This window comes from Hyphopichia burtonii (assembly GCF_001661395.1).
Source record: "Hyphopichia burtonii NRRL Y-1933 unplaced genomic scaffold HYPBUscaffold_1, whole genome shotgun sequence".
Lineage (NCBI taxonomy): Eukaryota > Fungi > Ascomycota > Pichiomycetes > Serinales > Debaryomycetaceae > Hyphopichia > Hyphopichia burtonii.
The window spans coordinates 1,861,962-1,879,899 of record NW_017963728.1 but is presented as its reverse complement, the minus strand read 5'-3'; the positions used below and the strand labels follow the sequence as shown (position 1 = coordinate 1,879,899).

The 17,938-nt window shown below is 33.3% G+C and overlaps 11 protein-coding genes across 11 annotated transcripts in view; 7 read left to right on the top strand and 4 right to left on the bottom strand.

Moving 5' to 3' along the window:
- Window positions 1-1,742: 1,742 nt before the first annotated feature.
- CYS3 (cystathionine gamma-lyase) lies at window positions 1,743-2,954 on the top strand (the record flags this gene model as incomplete). Its single annotated transcript, XM_020223397.1, has 1 exon — window positions 1,743-2,954. One exon carries the CDS (start codon window positions 1,743-1,745, stop codon window positions 2,952-2,954), a length of 1,212 nt encoding a protein of 403 aa, XP_020079212.1.
- Window positions 2,955-3,145: 191 nt separating this feature from the next.
- HYPBUDRAFT_133095 (uncharacterized protein) lies at window positions 3,146-4,468 on the top strand (the record flags this gene model as incomplete). The annotated part of the gene is made up of 1 exon (XM_020219506.1): window positions 3,146-4,468. The coding sequence occupies exon 1, from the start codon at window positions 3,158-3,160 to the stop codon at window positions 4,466-4,468; it is 1,311 nt and encodes a 436-aa protein (XP_020079211.1). The 5' UTR covers window positions 3,146-3,157.
- Window positions 4,469-4,641: 173 nt separating this feature from the next.
- RPP2A (ribosomal protein P2 alpha) lies at window positions 4,642-4,962 on the bottom strand (the record flags this gene model as incomplete). Its single annotated transcript, XM_020218281.1, has 1 exon — window positions 4,642-4,962. A coding segment is annotated over one exon (321 nt), but the record flags the coding sequence as incomplete, so codon positions are not given.
- A 507-nt stretch (window positions 4,963-5,469) lies between these two features.
- On the top strand, window positions 5,470-7,088 carry GSH2 (glutathione synthase). Its single transcript, XM_020223924.1, has one exon. The coding sequence runs from the start codon at window positions 5,530-5,532 to the stop codon at window positions 6,997-6,999; it is 1,470 nt and encodes a 489-aa protein (XP_020079209.1). The 5' UTR covers window positions 5,470-5,529; the 3' UTR covers window positions 7,000-7,088.
- Window positions 6,988-7,605, bottom strand: HYPBUDRAFT_103514 (uncharacterized protein; the record flags this gene model as incomplete). Its single annotated transcript, XM_020218272.1, has 1 exon — window positions 6,988-7,605. The coding sequence occupies one exon, from the start codon at window positions 7,603-7,605 to the stop codon at window positions 6,988-6,990; it is 618 nt and encodes a 205-aa protein (XP_020079208.1).
- Window positions 7,606-8,060: 455 nt separating this feature from the next.
- On the top strand, window positions 8,061-10,214 carry HYPBUDRAFT_118181 (uncharacterized protein; the record flags this gene model as incomplete). Its single annotated transcript, XM_020219190.1, has 1 exon — window positions 8,061-10,214. A coding segment is annotated over exon 1 (1,683 nt), but the record flags the coding sequence as incomplete, so codon positions are not given.
- Window positions 10,215-10,740: 526 nt separating this feature from the next.
- HYPBUDRAFT_159915 (C1 family peptidase) lies at window positions 10,741-12,187 on the top strand (the record flags this gene model as incomplete). Its single annotated transcript, XM_020222461.1, has 1 exon — window positions 10,741-12,187. The coding sequence occupies one exon, from the start codon at window positions 10,741-10,743 to the stop codon at window positions 12,109-12,111; it is 1,371 nt and encodes a 456-aa protein (XP_020079206.1). The 3' UTR covers window positions 12,112-12,187.
- A 538-nt stretch (window positions 12,188-12,725) lies between these two features.
- Window positions 12,726-13,328, bottom strand: RPS8A (40S ribosomal protein eS8; the record flags this gene model as incomplete). The annotated part of the gene is made up of 1 exon (XM_020218301.1): window positions 12,726-13,328. One exon carries the CDS (start codon window positions 13,326-13,328, stop codon window positions 12,726-12,728), a length of 603 nt encoding a protein of 200 aa, XP_020079205.1.
- Window positions 13,329-14,101: 773 nt separating this feature from the next.
- KTI11 (Kti11p) lies at window positions 14,102-14,320 on the top strand (the record flags this gene model as incomplete). Its single annotated transcript, XM_020218113.1, has 1 exon — window positions 14,102-14,320. One exon carries the CDS (start codon window positions 14,102-14,104, stop codon window positions 14,318-14,320), a length of 219 nt encoding a protein of 72 aa, XP_020079204.1.
- Window positions 14,321-14,886: 566 nt separating this feature from the next.
- Window positions 14,887-15,397, bottom strand: HYPBUDRAFT_179204 (uncharacterized protein). Its single transcript, XM_020222883.1, has one exon. It carries the CDS (start codon window positions 15,229-15,231, stop codon window positions 14,935-14,937), a length of 297 nt encoding a protein of 98 aa, XP_020079203.1. The 5' UTR covers window positions 15,232-15,397; the 3' UTR covers window positions 14,887-14,934.
- A 987-nt stretch (window positions 15,398-16,384) lies between these two features.
- Window positions 16,385-17,938, top strand: part of HYPBUDRAFT_179197 (uncharacterized protein) — a 1,571-nt gene continuing 17 nt past the window's right edge. Inside the window, exons 1-2 of the mRNA XM_020222882.1 lie at window positions 16,385-17,185; window positions 17,558-17,938. The exon at window positions 17,558-17,938 is cut by the window's right edge and continues 17 nt beyond it. Of these exons, the coding sequence (XP_020079202.1) occupies window positions 16,465-17,185; window positions 17,558-17,796 (960 nt within the window). The 5' untranslated portion in view covers window positions 16,385-16,464 and the 3' untranslated portion in view covers window positions 17,797-17,938. The remainder of the gene's footprint in view (window positions 17,186-17,557) is intronic.

The following is a 17,938-nucleotide window of genomic DNA, read 5'->3' as shown; positions in this document are numbered from 1 at the left end:
ATTTTCCCAGCAACGGCGTCGTTGTGGTGTCTTACCGTGGGTTTGTATCAAGCCTGTTAAGGGATCTTTTGCCAAAAAGTTTACATCCTCATGTACGATTCCCTTTATTTTCACAATTATGTACTCCGATATTATGTCAAATTTCGAAGGTTATTTATCCCGTGGTACCGAGGGCTTGACCGTGCGACAGCACTTGATGATTGGACAGTTAGCAGCATAAACAACCACTCTTTTGTACGCAATTCTAGATATTAAACGAAATTATCGTCAATTGTCTTTGGTGGTGCAAAAAATCCATCAATCTTTTTTTTTTTTTGTTTTGGTGCAAAAAAACTCTTCTCACAAAAATCCAGTAACAATAGTAATTGTTCCGAGAACAAAGGAGCGATGCGGTGACAATACCTCTAATCAAAGATACAAGTGGATTACGCCGATTAGGGTCAGATGTAGCTGTGTCTAGCATTGGTATTAGTGAAGAAGGGAACACCAAGAAGGGCCCCTGGTATCAAATCAAAGGGGGGGAAGGCTGGTGCGAGGGATCGACCTCGTCAGAAGCTTGAATGGTACGCCAAAAGTTGCAAGAAGTGAATCAGGCCAGACCATAGAATTCGAAACTATGTAGGGAAGTCCATAGCACTCGAAAACCTCTCCGAACTGATTCGAAAATAAAAGATACAAAGAGGTTTCATAACTCAACACAATCGGATTATAAAACAATGAAAAATTTCAGTGGTTCCTTATTCGCCTAGAGGTATACCTTTGGAAGCGAGTTGGAACGGTTACGATTACTCCTTGTACATTGTTATTCAATCACAATACCACCAGAAACGGATATCAATTTGCATCTTATCTAGTTGTAAACCGAAGTTGTTTCAACTCCTTACTTATAAGAACGGCTATCTTTGCTCGAGTAAGCGTTGCAAAAAAACTTTGTGAACTGTTTCCGTTCGGTCTTTCATCTGTCATGCTGCTGTTCACTTTAAATGTTTATCTGATTTTTCAGATATTAGTGCAAACACGTTAATTCGCTCGGTATAGCTTCGCTTAGTCAACGTACATTTGAAATTCATTTCACCGTTGAATTAACCGAATCAGCCCCCATCTCATCCTCTTGTATATCACGTCTTTGCAGTCCTGTCTTTGTCTTTCTTCTCACCTTACCCTGTTCTTCTTAGGTCATTAAGTTCCTAAGTTTTGTCCTTCTAAGTCATTTCCCAAGTCCTTGTCTTTTAGGTCTCGACATTTTTATAGACCCGTGCACCAGAAAATTCGACAAACCTACACGACTCGCTCGCTTGCTCGCTCGCTCACGCGATGAGGGTGTACGGGTGTTTATTTCGACGCCACAGTTCTGCCGTGCTTTCCTACTGCTGACACCTTCTGACCACCACCACCACCACGATCAGATCACCCCGTATAACGTCATGTCACGGTACCTGAGCTCACCGTATACTTAGTAATGGCTATATACTTTAAAGGACCACTGTAGACCCTGTAACCATTAATGTCCGATGGATATTTCTAAAAGAAACGGCACTTATTTTGTTTTTTTTTTTCTTTTTTTGTCTGTTGTAAGGCATACTTATAAAAAGCTCTGCTTTCGAATTTTTCATTTATATTCGACTAAAATCTGCTTTTATTACTAAGCTCAAGTGTTTTATTAAAAGTAAAGTCCAACCTTTTCTCAATTTTACCAAAAACCAATAATTCAACTTATAACCGGTTGAACTATAGATATTATAATGACTGTTGATTCAAATACTCCTTCAGATTTTGGTTTTGGTACCAAAGCCATTCATTCCGGTGCTCCTATTGATCCTCACACTGGTGCTGTTATTGAACCAATTTCTTTATCAACCACTTTTGCTCAATCAGAACCTTCTAAGCCAATTGGTATTTATGAATATTCAAGATCTGCTAATCCAAATAGAGATAATTTTGAAACTGCAATTGCTGCTTTAGAAAAGGCAAAACATGCTATTGCAATTAGTTCCGGTTCTGCTACTACTGCTTTAATCATCCAATCTTTACCAATTAATTCTCATATTATTTCTGGTGCTGATGTTTATGGTGGTACTCATCGTTATTTTACTAAAGTAGCCCCAAGTCATGGTATTCAATCTCAATTTGTTCAAAATTTAGTGGAAGATTTAGAATCAAATATTAAAGAAAATACTAAATTAGTTTGGTTAGAAACTCCTTCAAATCCAACTTTATCAGTTACTGATATTTCAAAAGTTTCTAAAATTTTAAATAATCACTATGAAAAAACTGGTAACAAAATCTTTTTAGTCGTTGATAATACCTTTTTATCTCCTTATGTTTCAAATCCTTTAACTTTTGGTGCCGATGTTGTTGTTCATTCAATCACTAAATATATCAATGGTCACTCTGATGTTGTTGGTGGGGTTTTAGCTACTAATAGTGATGAATTACATGATAAATTCCGTTTCTTACAAAATGCTATTGGTTCAGTTCCTTCTCCTTTTGACTCTTGGTTAGCTCACCGTGGTTTAAAAACTTTACATTTACGTGTTAGACAAGCTTCTTATTCTGCTTTAAAAATTGCTGAATACTTATCCTCAAATGAGCAAATCTTAAAAGTTAACTATCCTGGTTTGAAATCTCACCAAAACCATGCTGTTGTTTTAAACCAACATAGAGATGGTTTAGGTGGGGGTATGATTTCTTTTAGAATTAATGGTGGTGCTAAAGCTGCTTCTATCTTCACTTCATCTACTAAATTATTCACCTTGGCTGAATCCTTAGGTGGTATCGAATCCTTAATTGAAGTTCCTGCCATCATGACCCACGGTGGTATTCCAAAAGCTGAAAGAGAATCTTACGGTGTTTATGATGATCTTATCAGAGTATCTGTTGGTATTGAAGAAACTGACGATTTACTTACCGATGTCAAACAAGCTTTGGAACAAGTTAAGGCTGCTGGTTTGTAGATACTTGTATTACTAGACTTTTAATTCTTAATCAATATATACTTTCATTCGAACATTCTTCAACCTTCTGTAGTTTTTTTTGCAATTACTCTTTTTTTTAGCAGCTTAATTTGGTGCGACTACGTGTTTTTGCCTGCTCAAATATAAAAAAAAAATGAAACCATATATTTGAAAGAGCTACAGCTTCGTTTATTTAATTTAATATGAGATTATCGACCTTGTTAAACATTATATACATATTAGGATTAGTCAACTCGCTGATCGTTGATACCGATGTGGAAATTGTGTGTTCTCCAAGTGATCCCCACGACTGTTACCCAAAATTATTCACTCCTACAAATGAATGGCAAACTATAAAAGAAGGTCAAGATATTCCACCTGGCTTGCATGTTAGATTGAACATCGATACTTTGCAAAGAGAAGCAAAGCTCATGGACGCTGAAGCTTCATCTGAGAATAACGAGCTTGTGTTGAGTAACGACCAGCCCGATCAACAGCAAGAAAATGATGATAATATTGAATTGCAAAAACAAGAGATATTAAAGAAGAAAATTGAAGATTTCAAAGTGAAGCAACAAGACGAACACAATGAGCAGAAGATTATTCCCAAGAAGTCCAAAGTTTCAATTGAAGACTTGAACGATTTTGGTTCATCGGTTGAACAATTAGATCAATTTCGATACGATCAAGATTTAACACTATTGGAAAAAGCTTTAGACAATTTGATTGAATTGAGTCACGATATTGAATTTGGAGCTAAATTAACTAATAGCAAACAAACTTTTGATACTCTATTACATATAATAGCAATAATTCCAATCAATCATGAAATACATGAAAAGATTTATAGAATAATGGGTTCAAGTTTAAGAAATAATCCTGAAGCAATTGAAAATGTCTTGAATAATCAATCAGAAACTTTTATTCAAGTATTTTTCGAACAATTAAAGTACCCGAGTATACCAGACATTGTTAAAAAGAGAATTTTGGGTATATTACAAGCATTATGTTTGAATGAACAATTTCAATTTAAATTTTTCAATAAAAATAATCCAACTATTGGTATACTGAAATTGATTGACATTTTCCCAAATGTTGAAGAATCAACAAAATTAAGAATTATTAATATTTTTGAAGACTTAGGATTAATTGAATTTGTTAATAATAATGAATCCTTTGATAAAAGATCAATTGAGGAAGCGGTATCTCCTGATCATAAGATATCAAGCTATTTGCAAGATCAATTAGCCAATTCGAAAATTGAATCCGAGGACCATTTCAAATTCTTATTCAATAAATTGGTTGAATTACATCAAAAAGATAATAACTTAAAGCCTAACAAGAATTTCATTGAGTGGTTAAGTCAAGAGTCAATGACAAGACAAAATAATGCTAAACCCAGAGATGAGTTTTATTCAAACACTGATCCAGAATTTGATAAATCAATGTTAAGAGCAAGACATGAAGTATTTGGTAACAAGAACGCTTATAGAAAAGTTGCTGATGAACTTTAAAATATATGATTACAATAGATTATACAATGTATCTTACGATTAATAAATTTATTATAATATTATAATAGGGTTCGTTAATGATATTTGCTTTTTGTAAGTATTACTTTTTTTTTTCATCTATGTTATGATTTGTAAATGATTCGTGAGTATTGATTTCATCTTCATTATTGAGTTTAATCGAATAAACCGAAACCCATATCATCATCAGATTCTTCAGCAGCTTCTGGAGCAGCTTCTTCAGCAGCTTCTTCAGCAGCACCACCAGCAGCAGCGGCGGCACCAGCTGGAGCACCAGCTGGAACAGAAGATAATTTTTCGTTACCTTCAGCAATTAATTCTTCGGCGTTTTTACCTTCAACTTCACCTAATAATTTGGCAATTTTTTCATCATCAACTTCAATAGAAACTGATTCTAAAACTGATTTGATATCAGCAGCAGATGGAGAAGCGTTACCGGCGTTAACTAATAATAAGTAAGCAGCTAAGTATTTCACTAAAGTTGGTTGTTAGTATATAGTTCCTAATTCTAATATGATGGAAAAGGTGTGTCTTTCAATATCTTGTCAAAACCTCTAAATTAAAGATTTGCAATAGGCTTCATCAGTCATTCTTCAAGGATCCCCACTCCCACATACTCCGCGTGTTTTTCCACACTATCTTCCGTCACTTCCTGTTCAATATTACATACTTTTTAACTATCTTGGTGTATATGGACGTAGCTATAAGATGCACTAGTAGTTCAATGAAAATATCTTATTTTTCACTATACTCTCACAGTGCAGTTTCCCAACGAGCGAAAAAAAAAAAATTGTTAGAGAAGAATAGAAAAATCCACAAAGTTGAAAGATTCGCAACAGTCACACTTGTCACGTGATATGCAATACACCAGCGAAAAGACCCGTGCACGTCAGGTGTTTGGGTGTTATATTATTTTGATGTACGGGCTTTGTATTATCAATAATCACTAAGTATGGCGTAAGCGGAATCCAAAGTACTGAAAGATTTGATAAAGATTTGACTAAGATTCGAATTTGACAAAGGTCTTTAAACGTCTGACAGAGATGGCACCCAAGGGATTTCCAGAATTACTGAAAGAGCACGAGGATGAGTTGGTTGAATCGTTGTTGCATTGGTCATTGAGTAATGGATTAATAATGTATCCACCAAATTATGCCAAATACCAAGCTAATAATGCACCAATTACACTCTTCCCAACACCATTTCCCAAGAAGTTATATGAGAATGCCATTGAAGTTCAAGAGGTTTTCAACGAATTATATGTGAATGTGATCAGTAAAGAAAAAGAATGGTTAATAGCTAAGATAAAAGAATTGAGTGAATTTGACCAAAGCTTTACTGGTGAATTGTTCAACATCTACCAAAAGATTTTATCGGAGAATGGGGGTAAATTGAAGCAAGAGTTGAGCTTAGGCTTATTTAGAAGCGATTATATGATCAATTCAGTAGATGAAACGATCAAACAAATTGAATTTAATACTATTAGTGTATCATTTGGAGGATTATCAAGTAAAGTTGGGAAATTACATCAATATTTGAATAATTCAGGATATTATGATGATAAGTATTCGATGAAGTATTATGATAATGAGCATATACCAATTAGTAATTCAATTAATAAATTGGCTAAAGGAATAAATGAAGCCAATTATTATTATAATGACCAGACCCATAATACTAAAACGGTTATATTGTTTATTATTCAAGAAGGGGAACGTAATGTTTTTGATCAAAGACATATAGAATATTCGTTAATTGAAAACCATCAATTAAAATCATATAGATTAAGTTTAGAAAAAGTACAAGAAGAAGTTGTAATCAATAATGATAAGCTTTATATCAAACAAACCATGGATGAAGTATCGGTTGTTTATTATAGATCAGGATATGGACCAAATGATTATACATCATCGAAATGTTGGGAATCAAGATACTTATTAGAGAAAACATTAGCAATTAAATGTCCATCAATTTTAACTCAACTATCGGGTACTAAAAAAATCCAACAAATATTAACTAATGAAGAAATATTGAAGAAATTACTACCAAAAATTGATACCAAGACTTATAATCAATTACTTTCAACTTTTGTTAAGATATATCCATTAGACGATTCTGAAGAAGGTAAGTACGCTAAAAAAATCATTTCTGAAGATTCTTCCAAATTTGTATTAAAACCTCAAAGAGAAGGAGGTGGGAATAATATTTATAAAGAAGATATCCCAAAATTTTTACAAAAAATTGACGAGAAAGATTGGGGGGCATATATATTAATGGAATTAATTCATCCACCAAAATATTCCAATAAAATTATTAGAAATGATGAAATATATAATGAAGATATCATTTCAGAGTTAGGAATCTTTGGAAGTATTATTTTCAATGAAACCACCGGGGAAATTAAACTGAATTTTGAAAGTGGACATTTATTAAGAAGTAAATTCAGCTCTTCCAATGAAGGTGGTGTTGCTGCCGGATTTGGTTGTGTTGATAACATTTACTTATACGAATAATTTTGATTTTTCATTTTTGGCTTCAATACTTATTGCCCATAATGCTCCTCCAATAGTATTAGTAAACATGAAAAATATACTTAATAAAGGAATCATTTCTAATAACAATGCCATTAAACCAAACCCCATATAAGCACCGGTATTTTCTCTATAAATTGCTCTAATTTGTCTTTGGTCGTACCCTTTTAAAGAGTAATATCTTGAATGAGCGTGTAATCCTTTAGAAGGAGCTTGAAACAAAACCACTAGAATTGGACCAATAAATGGAATCATATTAAGCGCAAAAATCATCATTACTTTAAGTAGAAGGATCGGTAACCTAAACATACTTGGAACCAATATAATTTGTCTAACAAACTTGACAATAAATGGCACTACCACAATTCTTCTTAATTTCCCCATAAGAACCAAATCATCGGTGAACTCTCTACTTAAAACCGCATCAAACGCAATCTTTTCAATCTGGGGCATCAAGATCGACCTAACCATCAAAACTGAAACAAACCCTGATTGCTGAAGAATAATAAACCAGGCACTCACTAATCCAAAGGGCCCGTAAATTAATATCGAGATAAATGCTACCGCCGGGTAGAATAATACATACATCAAAACGTAAACTAGCATCATCACCAACATCTGAGGCACAAATATACTAAGATAAAACGGCCAAAGGTCGGGATGTGATAAAAAGTATTGAACTCCCTGAACTGTTAGTAGGTTATTTTTTTGCAGCTATAAACAAGGTATTACAAACGTAGAGTGGATATACAAAAGTCCCCGACTGCACCATGGCAAACGGCGTATTTACAGGACGCTTCACCTTCAGATACACCTTTCTATACAAACTATTACCCAAGTCAGACATTGATAAGCTTAAGAGTAAGAGAAACCAATAGAAAGAGAAACCAATAGAAAAAGAGAAACTTCAACAGAAGTAAGATTAAGTTTAGCCGCGCGGCCACTGATTCAGTTTTGCATTGCCCAAAAGCGGTAATCACGTTTTGGGGTTTGGCGGGTCGTGTCCGGACGAACATGTCTTGCCAGTTTATCAGAGACGGTTGACTTGCCCGTACCAACGGTAGTCCCTGGCGTGGAGGTAGTAGAGCAGCAGAGTATTGCTAGGTAAATGCAAGCAGCAGATGGGCAGCGAGTGTAGGAGCATGTGACTGTGGGCCCACACGTGTGAGCAGTCTGGGGTCTACTAGGATACCTACAAACGGGGAGTAACATCAGATTTTCTTCGATGCAGTTTGCCAGGAAATGAGAGCCAGCACTGAGGATATTGGGCCAAGGCGTTGAGCAATTGCTGGCCAGCCTGGATGTTGGGTGCCCCCTCCAGCGTAGGTATCACTATCTTATCTATTGGAAACGATAGGATAAAGGTAGAGGAAAGGTAGGTAGGGCAGGAACACTGGTGGTTTATCAAAAGAACCTGCATACGGCCTACAGGTTTAGTTTTATTGTTAATCTCGTTTAATTTTATCATTAGATATAATCCTTGTAAGCTTCTTTATAGACGAACGACGGCAAGAATGAGTGAGTCGTCGAATCTGTCGGTTGTGTCATGGGCCACGGCACCTGAAGGAATGGAGCAAAGTATACTCGCTGGGAAGCAAATGCTGGGTAAACGATTAATTGACGGTTATAAGGTTCTGTCTAAGGATACTAAAGTTAGCAGTAAATCCACAACCACGTCTTCAGGGAGTGAAACGGGTTCAGGATCCACTCCGGTGTTCAAACAGGTCCAAGAACATAGTTGTCCACCCCAATTTGTCTATTTACTTCATGACTTTAAGGATGAAGAATATTTTGGTACTTATCAGTACTATAAAACTAGTCAAAATCTGTATCCACATACTCCAAGATTACCAGAAGTTTTAACATTGCTTAAGTTATTCAAATGTTTTAATAATATGAAAAAAATGGTATTGAAGTATCATCATACTAAAAATCCCAGTATTAGCTCAAATACTATCTGGAAAGCTTTCTTAGGTAAAGCGATTAGAAGGTTTATTATATTCATAAGTATATTAAAGGCCAAATTCCCCGATCCAAAGTTGGTTAAGCCAATGAGTACTAATAAGTTGTTTGATATGAAACCGGGGACCTCGTCATTTAGTAAGACTATGAATGAATTATTACCACCAATTGATATAGTGTTAGTATGGTATTGTTTCCATATGTTTATTGGAGAAGCTTACGATAATTACTCAAGAAATAACTTCACGAAATTCTTGTTTCATCCATTCCCATTATATCAAGTGAATAAGGCGATTAAAAATGATGATTTTAGTTATAATCCACTGCAATTCCAGAAAAATAATTTTGAAGATTTAATTAGAGAATACGATTATGACTTACCATTTGATGATCTTTATAATTTATCAATTCAATTCCCAGTGAAATGTCCCAATTGTTATAATACTTTAATTGATAATTGTAAATTAGTTGATTTTATTGATTCAAATTTTAAAATTGATATTGGTGACTCAAATTGTAAATGTCAATTCAATCTGATAATAACTCATGAAAATTTAAAGATCAGACAATTATACGCTGACTTGAATAAAGATCCTAGTATCCCAATGCCAACAATATATAATCAAAGATTCTGTCAATTACAAGGATTGAACCCTAATGATATCGATATTGAATGCGATGATTCCTTTTTCAAAGATTTAACGTTTGATCCAAATGATGATCCCAACTTAAAACAACTCATTCAATTATTTGAAAAAATATCACAATCTCCAAATTTGAATAATCTTCAAGTTTTGAAAACTTATCAAACTTATAACTTATGGCATTTAACCATTCCTTCAAATAAATTGAAAAAAGTATATCCCATTGAAATATCAAGTAACGTTCTTTCGCTAATAAACATCGAAGAAGATTTCATTTCAAAACTTAATCAATTAGATTTATTGCAAAGTGATCATATCGAAAAAGTATATCGTCAAAGTTTAGATAAATATCTAAAGTTCATGACTCTTTTCAAAAATTTGAATTATGTGATTTCAACTTTAGATATTGATTTGATTTGGCATGTTCACCAATTATCATTATATTCTTATTATCAAACTATACTACCTTTAGCCAATAAACTAACTGATAGAAATCAACAACTTGATAAAAATGCTACTAATGAGTATTTTGTTCAACTGAATAATCAATTCAAGTCTATTTTTAATCAATTTTTAACTAATTGCCATTGTGAATTTTGTTATAAAACGAGATTGAAATCAACTAAGGTTAGATTTCTTCTGAAAAATTTAAATAAAAAAGATTTGATTTCAAATTATAATGTGGGGTTAAGTCATATAAGTAGATATAATGCTATCATTTTAGAAGATTCACCTAGCTCTTCTTCTTCTTCTGGTATTAAAAGTCCTAGATCTTTTAAAGAAAAGGATAAGTTTGATAAAAAATTGAAAAGAAGATCAAGGTTTTTAGGTGGTGCTAAATTTAGTGGTATAGAGTCTCAAAGTTTGAATTTAACTTCTAATACTTAATCGTGTTAAAATTTTCAATACTCAATCGTGTTTAAACTTCTAATACTTAATCGTGTTTAAACTATTAATACTTAATCGTGTTTAAATTTGTATAATTATAATGTATTTGTTCTTATCAAGTAGTTTATCACAAGATAATCGTTTTCGCAGTTTTTGACATATTTTCAACGATTTTTTTGGAAAAACGAACTTTATTGTTAGTTTCCGCTTTCCTTTTTTAACACATAAAATGTCAGAATTATCAGTTAAGTCTTTACAAGAATGGTCTAAGAAGTTAGACGGTGATAATAATACTCAGTTAGCTGCCGCAGTATTGAGAACTTATAATGTAGATGAATCATTAGTTAATCGGGATGTTTTCATTAAAAATACTACAAAAATTTTCAACAATTCGGTTGAAATTGAAGGATCTCCTATAACAAATCAAAAATCAAGCGGTAGATGTTGGTTATTTGCAGCAACAAATGTTTTACGATTGGAAATCATGAAAAAATTCAACTTGAAAGAGTTTCAATTCAGTCAAAACTATCTATTCTTTTTCGATAAACTAGAAAAATGTAATTTTTTTTTAAATCAGTTCGCTGACGAGATTGATAATAATGGGAATGACATTGATTCGAGATTGATTCAGTTTATGTTAACCGATCCCACCGGTGATGGTGGGCAATTTGATATGTTCATCAATATCGTTGAAAAATACGGGTTGGTTCCCCATTCTTTATATCCAGATACGTATTCATCAACTGCTTCAAGAGCTCTTAACTTCTTATTGAAAACAAAATTGAGGGAATTTGCAGAACAATTGAAAACAGCTAAATCCCAAGGTGAAAAAGTCAAACCATTAATTGAAGAAATGCAAGCTGAAATTCATCGTCTTATGGTTATTTTCCTTGGTAAACCACCTTCAATTAATGAGAAGTTAACTTGGGAATTTAAAAATAAGTCTGATGAGGTTAAATCTTTGGAAATCACTCCAATTTCTTTCTATAAAGAAACTCTCGGCATTGATCTTACCAATTATGTATCATTGCTTAATGATCCAAGAAACAGTTACAACACCAATGTTCAAATCGATAAATTAGGAAATGTTCAAGGAGGTAAATTAGTTAAGTATCTTAATTTACCTATTGAAGAAGTGATTCAATATGCCATTAAAAGTATCCAAAACAACAAGGCAATTTTTTTCGGAACCCATACTCCTATTTACATGGATAAGAAAAAGGGTATTATGGATGAATCATTATTCAATTATAAGTTGATTGGATTTGAAACAAAACAATCAAAGGCAAGTAGAATTCAATATAAGCAATCATTAATGACCCATGCCATGGTTATTACTGCCGTTCATTTAGATTCAAACAATGAACCAATTCGTTGGAAAGTTGAAAACTCTTGGGGTGATAGTTCAGGTCAAAACGGATATTACGTTATGGATAATCAATACTTCAAGGACTACGTTTACCAAGTAGTCATTGACAAAGCCGACTTATCGCAAGAACACATTGAGATGCACGACGATGACTTCAAAAACATCGTGTTACCTCCGTGGGATCCAATGGGTGCTTTGGCAGTATTTTCAGATCAAGTTGAATTGGTATGAAAGGGCTAAGTATAAAAATTTAGCAGTAATTCTTTTCAGTTACCCGCACTACTTTTTTTTCATATAAAGCGACGACTTGAAATTTTTTTTTTTTTTACAATTTACAATTACGTTTCTTCTTTATTGCAACTTTATTGATTAAAGAGTATGTTTAAGATATGATAATGATCCAAATGAATTGAATGAGATTACGCTGATGATAAAAAATAACACAGACCTGTACTGATTTATTAACTTACGAGTTAATAGATATGCAGATAAAATTATTGCCTAACACTGAACAATCATTTGTAAATTTGGATTTACTGAATTTTTGAAAATTATATACTAACAAATCATTTAGACTATATAGTTATTTAATTAATAAAAGCAATTTTAAGAGTTATGACAATGTAGATAGTAAATGTTTTATTGTTTTTATTTTATTCCTCACTGATTTAATGAATTTGATACTTGATTTAATGAGGTTATGAATTTGAGTTATTGAGTGAGTCAAGATGAGCTAACGGTTATTACGATGATCTAGAAATACAAGAATCAAAGTACTATGATAATTTTATATATATTTGATTATTTAAAAGGAGAAAGGTACAAAATACAGATTAGTTTTTTATTTAGTTTTTCTTAGCAGATAATCTTCTTAAGTAAAAAGCTAATTCTTCACCTTCTAAAATGTAACCATCACATCTACCGGATTGACCAGGTCTAGAAGAAATAGCAGCGTATAATCTACCAGCACCGAATTGAGAGTCAACAGCACTTTCAATAGAAGCAGAAGCAGATCTAGAAGCTAATTTACGTTCAGCTTTTTTAGATCTTTTAACTTCTTCTTCTTCGGTAGCTTGTTTTTTACCTAAAGATTTACCGTAGTGAGTTTCATACCATTGTCTGAATGGAGTAGCATCAATTTGGACAATAGCAGATTTAGTTAAAGTATTAGTTCTAACTAATTCATTATTAGATGGATGGTAAACGACACCAGAGATTCTGGTTTTTCTTGAGATACCTTCAGAAGCCCAAGAGAAGTTACCGGATTCGATTCTTAAAGCTCTGAATTTTTTATTACCACCTCTGGTTCTAACAGTGTGAATTCTTTTAGTACCAATTCTGGTGTTAGCAGATTGTCTACCTAATTCGAACTTTCTCTTCTTTCTGAATTGAGCTCTTTTGGCACCAGTGGCAGCACGTTTATGACGAGAATCTCTAGAAATACCCATATTGTATGTCTATAATATTAGTTAGTATTGAGTTTTGTAAATAATAAATTATTCCAAGCAATAGTCTTTAATAAATCAGTTCTTGTAACTTTGGAAATCTTCAAGTAGTAAACTGGGAAACAACAACAACGATCTAGTACAACTGTTTGACTATTGACATGAATGCTTTATAGTCTATTGGAACATACTCTTAAAGTTTGGTGATTGAGTAAGAAGGGTAGGAAAAACGGTAATAAAAATTTTCTTTTAGATTTTTTTTCAAGTAATTCAAGGTGAGAGAAAATTTGATAGTGTAGTTAGAGCTTTTGCCATAGTTAAGGATTAGTGCGACTGGAAAATGTATTCGCACTAAAAAAGAAAAAAAAAAAAAATCTTGCAAAAACTTTTCATCTTCAGAGAGAAAACCAGCACGTGAGTCCATGAACTTGTGAGGGCAACAGCCCTAACGTTTCGGTGGCCAAAAAAAAAGAAGATGCGAGCGACACCCACTCAACACCCGTACCTCACAAAAGTACCAAAGAAGAAAAAACCCTTCCTCGTCTTGCTGCTTTAGTTAGACCAGTTGCAAACGGTGCTTTGCTGTTTAAGGTATTACTTAGAGAAACAAATGAAGTAGATTAGAGATTTTTCACCTGGTGTACGGGTCAGCCTATATTTTTTTTTATGGCAAGGTCATCAATAGAGTGCACATAAACCTCTTCACTAGACTAAATTTTTTTTCCTCTTCACCGTTAAACCATCAAACAAGTTATTTGTTTCTTGTAGCACATAAAATGGAATCGATATATGATGAAATCGAGATTGAAGATTTTACATTTGACCCAATAACCCAGTTATTCCAGTACCCGTGTCCATGTGGAGACAAGTTTGCTATTGGAATCGATGATTTGGCAGATGGAGAAGAAATTGCGGTTTGTCCAAGCTGTTCGTTAATGGTTAAGGTTATTTTTGAACCAGAAGATTTAGAAGAATATTACGAACAGTTAGAATAGCTTACTTTACAAGAAGTGCATTAACGGAGCCTTGGTGAAATTCAGCCATTTCAAATTATTCAATCCAAATAATAGATGAAATATGACGAGCAACTCTAAGTACAATAGAAATACTCTTTCCCACACGATGAACATAGCACTAACTCGATTGCTGGTAGATCTTAGATTATTCGGAATTATTACCCAATTGTCGAGAAACGAAACAGTTTCTTGACAAGTAAGGAACCAGAACTACGTCCGACTAATCAAAGAATACTGCCATATCATCTGGGTATCCGCACTACCGGCCTGCCCCCAACCCGCTAATGCTCAGGCCCTTTTATATACATACATGTAAGTTATATACAGACAATTGAATGCAAGTCAATTTTCCGAGTCGTATACTTGTAGACTACTTTCAACCAATTTCCCACTCCCCCACTCCCCCATTGCAACAGTTTCAAGGTTGCCTCATCCTCTTTGCACCCACACAATGTGCCAGCATCGAGCCCATGATTCGTTTACTGAGCACTTCATAGCCTATAGCAGTACTTCATAGCCTATACTGCTTAAACGGTGGGCTAGACCTATTAGCCGACTCTAGATCTCGCTGCGCGATTATTTGCGAGCAGAATTTACCGACGCCGGTCCTCGCGGTTTGTTACTCTCCCCAGGACACCAGTACACCCGGGCGCTCTAACAATGTCTACTTGTTGTGCAATCGGGGCAATCGGTGGGTAGGGTCCTACTTGCATATAACGCCCCCACCATGGCAGCACCACTTTTCTGGCTTCAGTTTGAAGTATCAGCGGTTGCTCAATAACGCCAATGCAAACGCCAATGCAAACGCCAATGCAAGTGTCCATGCAAATGCCAACGACCAACCAACGCCCATGCTGAATGCAAGTGCCAATTTCATCTGATGATTTCATCTTTTCCTTAATCGATCGTTGATTTCATCTGCTTGAATAGGCAAAATTCACTAACATAACCGATCGCTGTTTGTAATAACCAATGGTGTGTAGCAATGTTGATCTTGTAATCTATTATGCTTGTCCGCTTTCAGTGGTGATTTTCCTGGTGTAAAAATATTTTTTCTGTTAAAAATTATTTTTTTAGCCGCTTTTTTTTTTTTTTTGTTTTTTATTATCATTATTCAACTTTTTATTCAACTTTTTATTCAACTTTTTATTCAACTTTTTATTCAACTTTTTATTCAACTTTTTATTCAACTTTATATTCAACTTTATATTCAACTTTTTAATTTAGCTTTTTCATTTAATATTTTTGTTTGTTTGATTAATTTTTTTTATCTAATTTTTTAATTTTTCTAACCTCACCCTCGGAAATGACACTCTTTTTTTGCGTTTGGTTCTGCCTTTTTTCGTTCTCCTGTTCCTTGTCTCTATTGTTCTCCTTTTGTTCTCTTTTTTGTCTTTAAAGCGGCGCACGCCTGCCCAAAATCTTTTATTGTCTGTTTATAATGTTTCTTTGTTACATTTTTTTGTTGACTACTATTCTATTATATAAAGTTTAGTTTATTTATTCATTCGGTTTTGTTGCTTTAAAAAGTCAAACTTATAGTTAATTTGATCTGCGTCTGATTGCCATATTAGAATACTAACTTTATTCTTTAATTTAATTTTCTATGACCGTTCCACAAATAAATTGTTAGAGATTCTCTAATTGATAATATCAATTGTTTATATCAAAGTGCTAGCAGGATCACCAGGATTGCCGAAAGAATCAAGGTCTTTTCTGATTAGAGTAATTATACGATTGATCAAGTATAGTTCAGTACTTACTGTTATTACTCCTTTAAAGCTTTTTCTGTTTTGGGTGCGTTTCTGGTACATACGGTTTTTTTTGGGTCTCTGTTTTATTTTTTGGTAGTTTTTTCTTTATTTTTCTTTTAAAAAAATTTGTTAACTTTTTTTTTTAATTTTTTTTTTTTCTTTAACAAAAATAATTTTTTTTTTTTTTTTTTTTTTTTTTTTTTTTTTTTTTTTTTAAATTATTATTATTATTTTTTTTTTCTACATAAAAATTAATTTATAACTAAAAATTTTATTCCATTTATTAGTGCTGTGCACCGTTAAATTTTCAATTCATTTCTTCTATATGATAACTTCGTTTTTTTTTACCAGCTTTAAGTCTTTTGGGTTATGAGTTATAATTCAAACTATTCATTTGGTCCTTCACGGCCTGATCTCAACCATTCTCATCTGTCTTCTCAGTTGCCCATAATGATTCAACAGCAGCAACAGCAGCAACAGCAGCAACAACATCCACAACATCCACAACAAACCCTGGTTGAACCAGTAACCATCCATCCCACTCAGTCCGGACCAACTAGAAGAGGACCATGGTCTCCCGAAGAAGATCGAAAATTAATGGAATTAATATCGATATTTGGACCTTCAAATTGGGTAAGAATTTCAAACAGTTTATGTACTAGAACTCCAAAACAATGTAGAGAACGATATCATCAAAACTTAAAACCAAGTTTAAATCGGACTCCAATAACTCAAGAAGAAGGTTTATTAATTGAAAAATTGGTGGCCAAACATGGTAAAAAATGGGCTGAAATCGCAAGACATTTGAATGGACGTTCTGATAATGCTATAAAAAATTGGTGGAATGGTGGTGCTAATAGAAGAAGAAGACAATCTTCAAATGTTCCAATAAAATTAATCGATGATACTGGTGATCATCAATTAGAAAGTAATACTGGTATTACTTCAATCAAAAAATCAACTCCAACCCCAACCCAATATCCTCAAGTTCATAATCTACCTCAAATTTCATTTAATACTTCAATGTTTGGCAGTAGTAGTAATAATTCAAATAATGGAGATAAGTTCACTTCAATAACTCCTCCTCCAAATAATAAAATTATTGGAATAAGGTCAGCTAGTTTTGATATAAATAATCAAAATTCAATATTACCTCCTTTAACCAGTTCTACAAGTTCAAATATTTTACCAACTAAAAGAAGATTATTAGATGAACATAATCCATTGTTAAGAAGGCATTCAACTACAAATACTACAAATTTTAATCACCAACAACCAATAAATTCCCCCTATCAAGATTTAACTAGAAATAATTCAATTGAATTTTTTGGCTCCAATAATAATTCTTCTTCCACTTCCAGAAGATCATCAATTGCTCCTGATTTTTTCCCTAATCCCTTAAAAGAAAGTAATCATAAACGTAATATAAGTCAACACTCTTTCAATTCTCCTTCTTTGACACCTCAACAAAGATTTTCAGTTTCAAGCGCTTCGGGCTTAAATCCGTTGAGTAATAATACTTCTCCTAATCAAATCTTGAAACCAATTCATTCAAATAGTGAATCCTCAATCTATTCAAACCATGGCGGCTCCATTTCAACCCAAGGCACCAATATAAGTGTCAAGAGAGAAGTGGATTCCTCTATTGAAGAAGATGAAGAGGATAAAACTAAAATCAGTGTTAAAAGCTTGATTGACTGAATTCGGTCCTTTTTACGTAATACATTACATAATACAGTTTAATATACTAATTCAAAAGAAGCAGCAGAAAAAAAAAAATAATTTAAAATCCACCACCTAATAATTGATATTTTTTTTGTTCTTTGAGTATTATCTTTTTTTT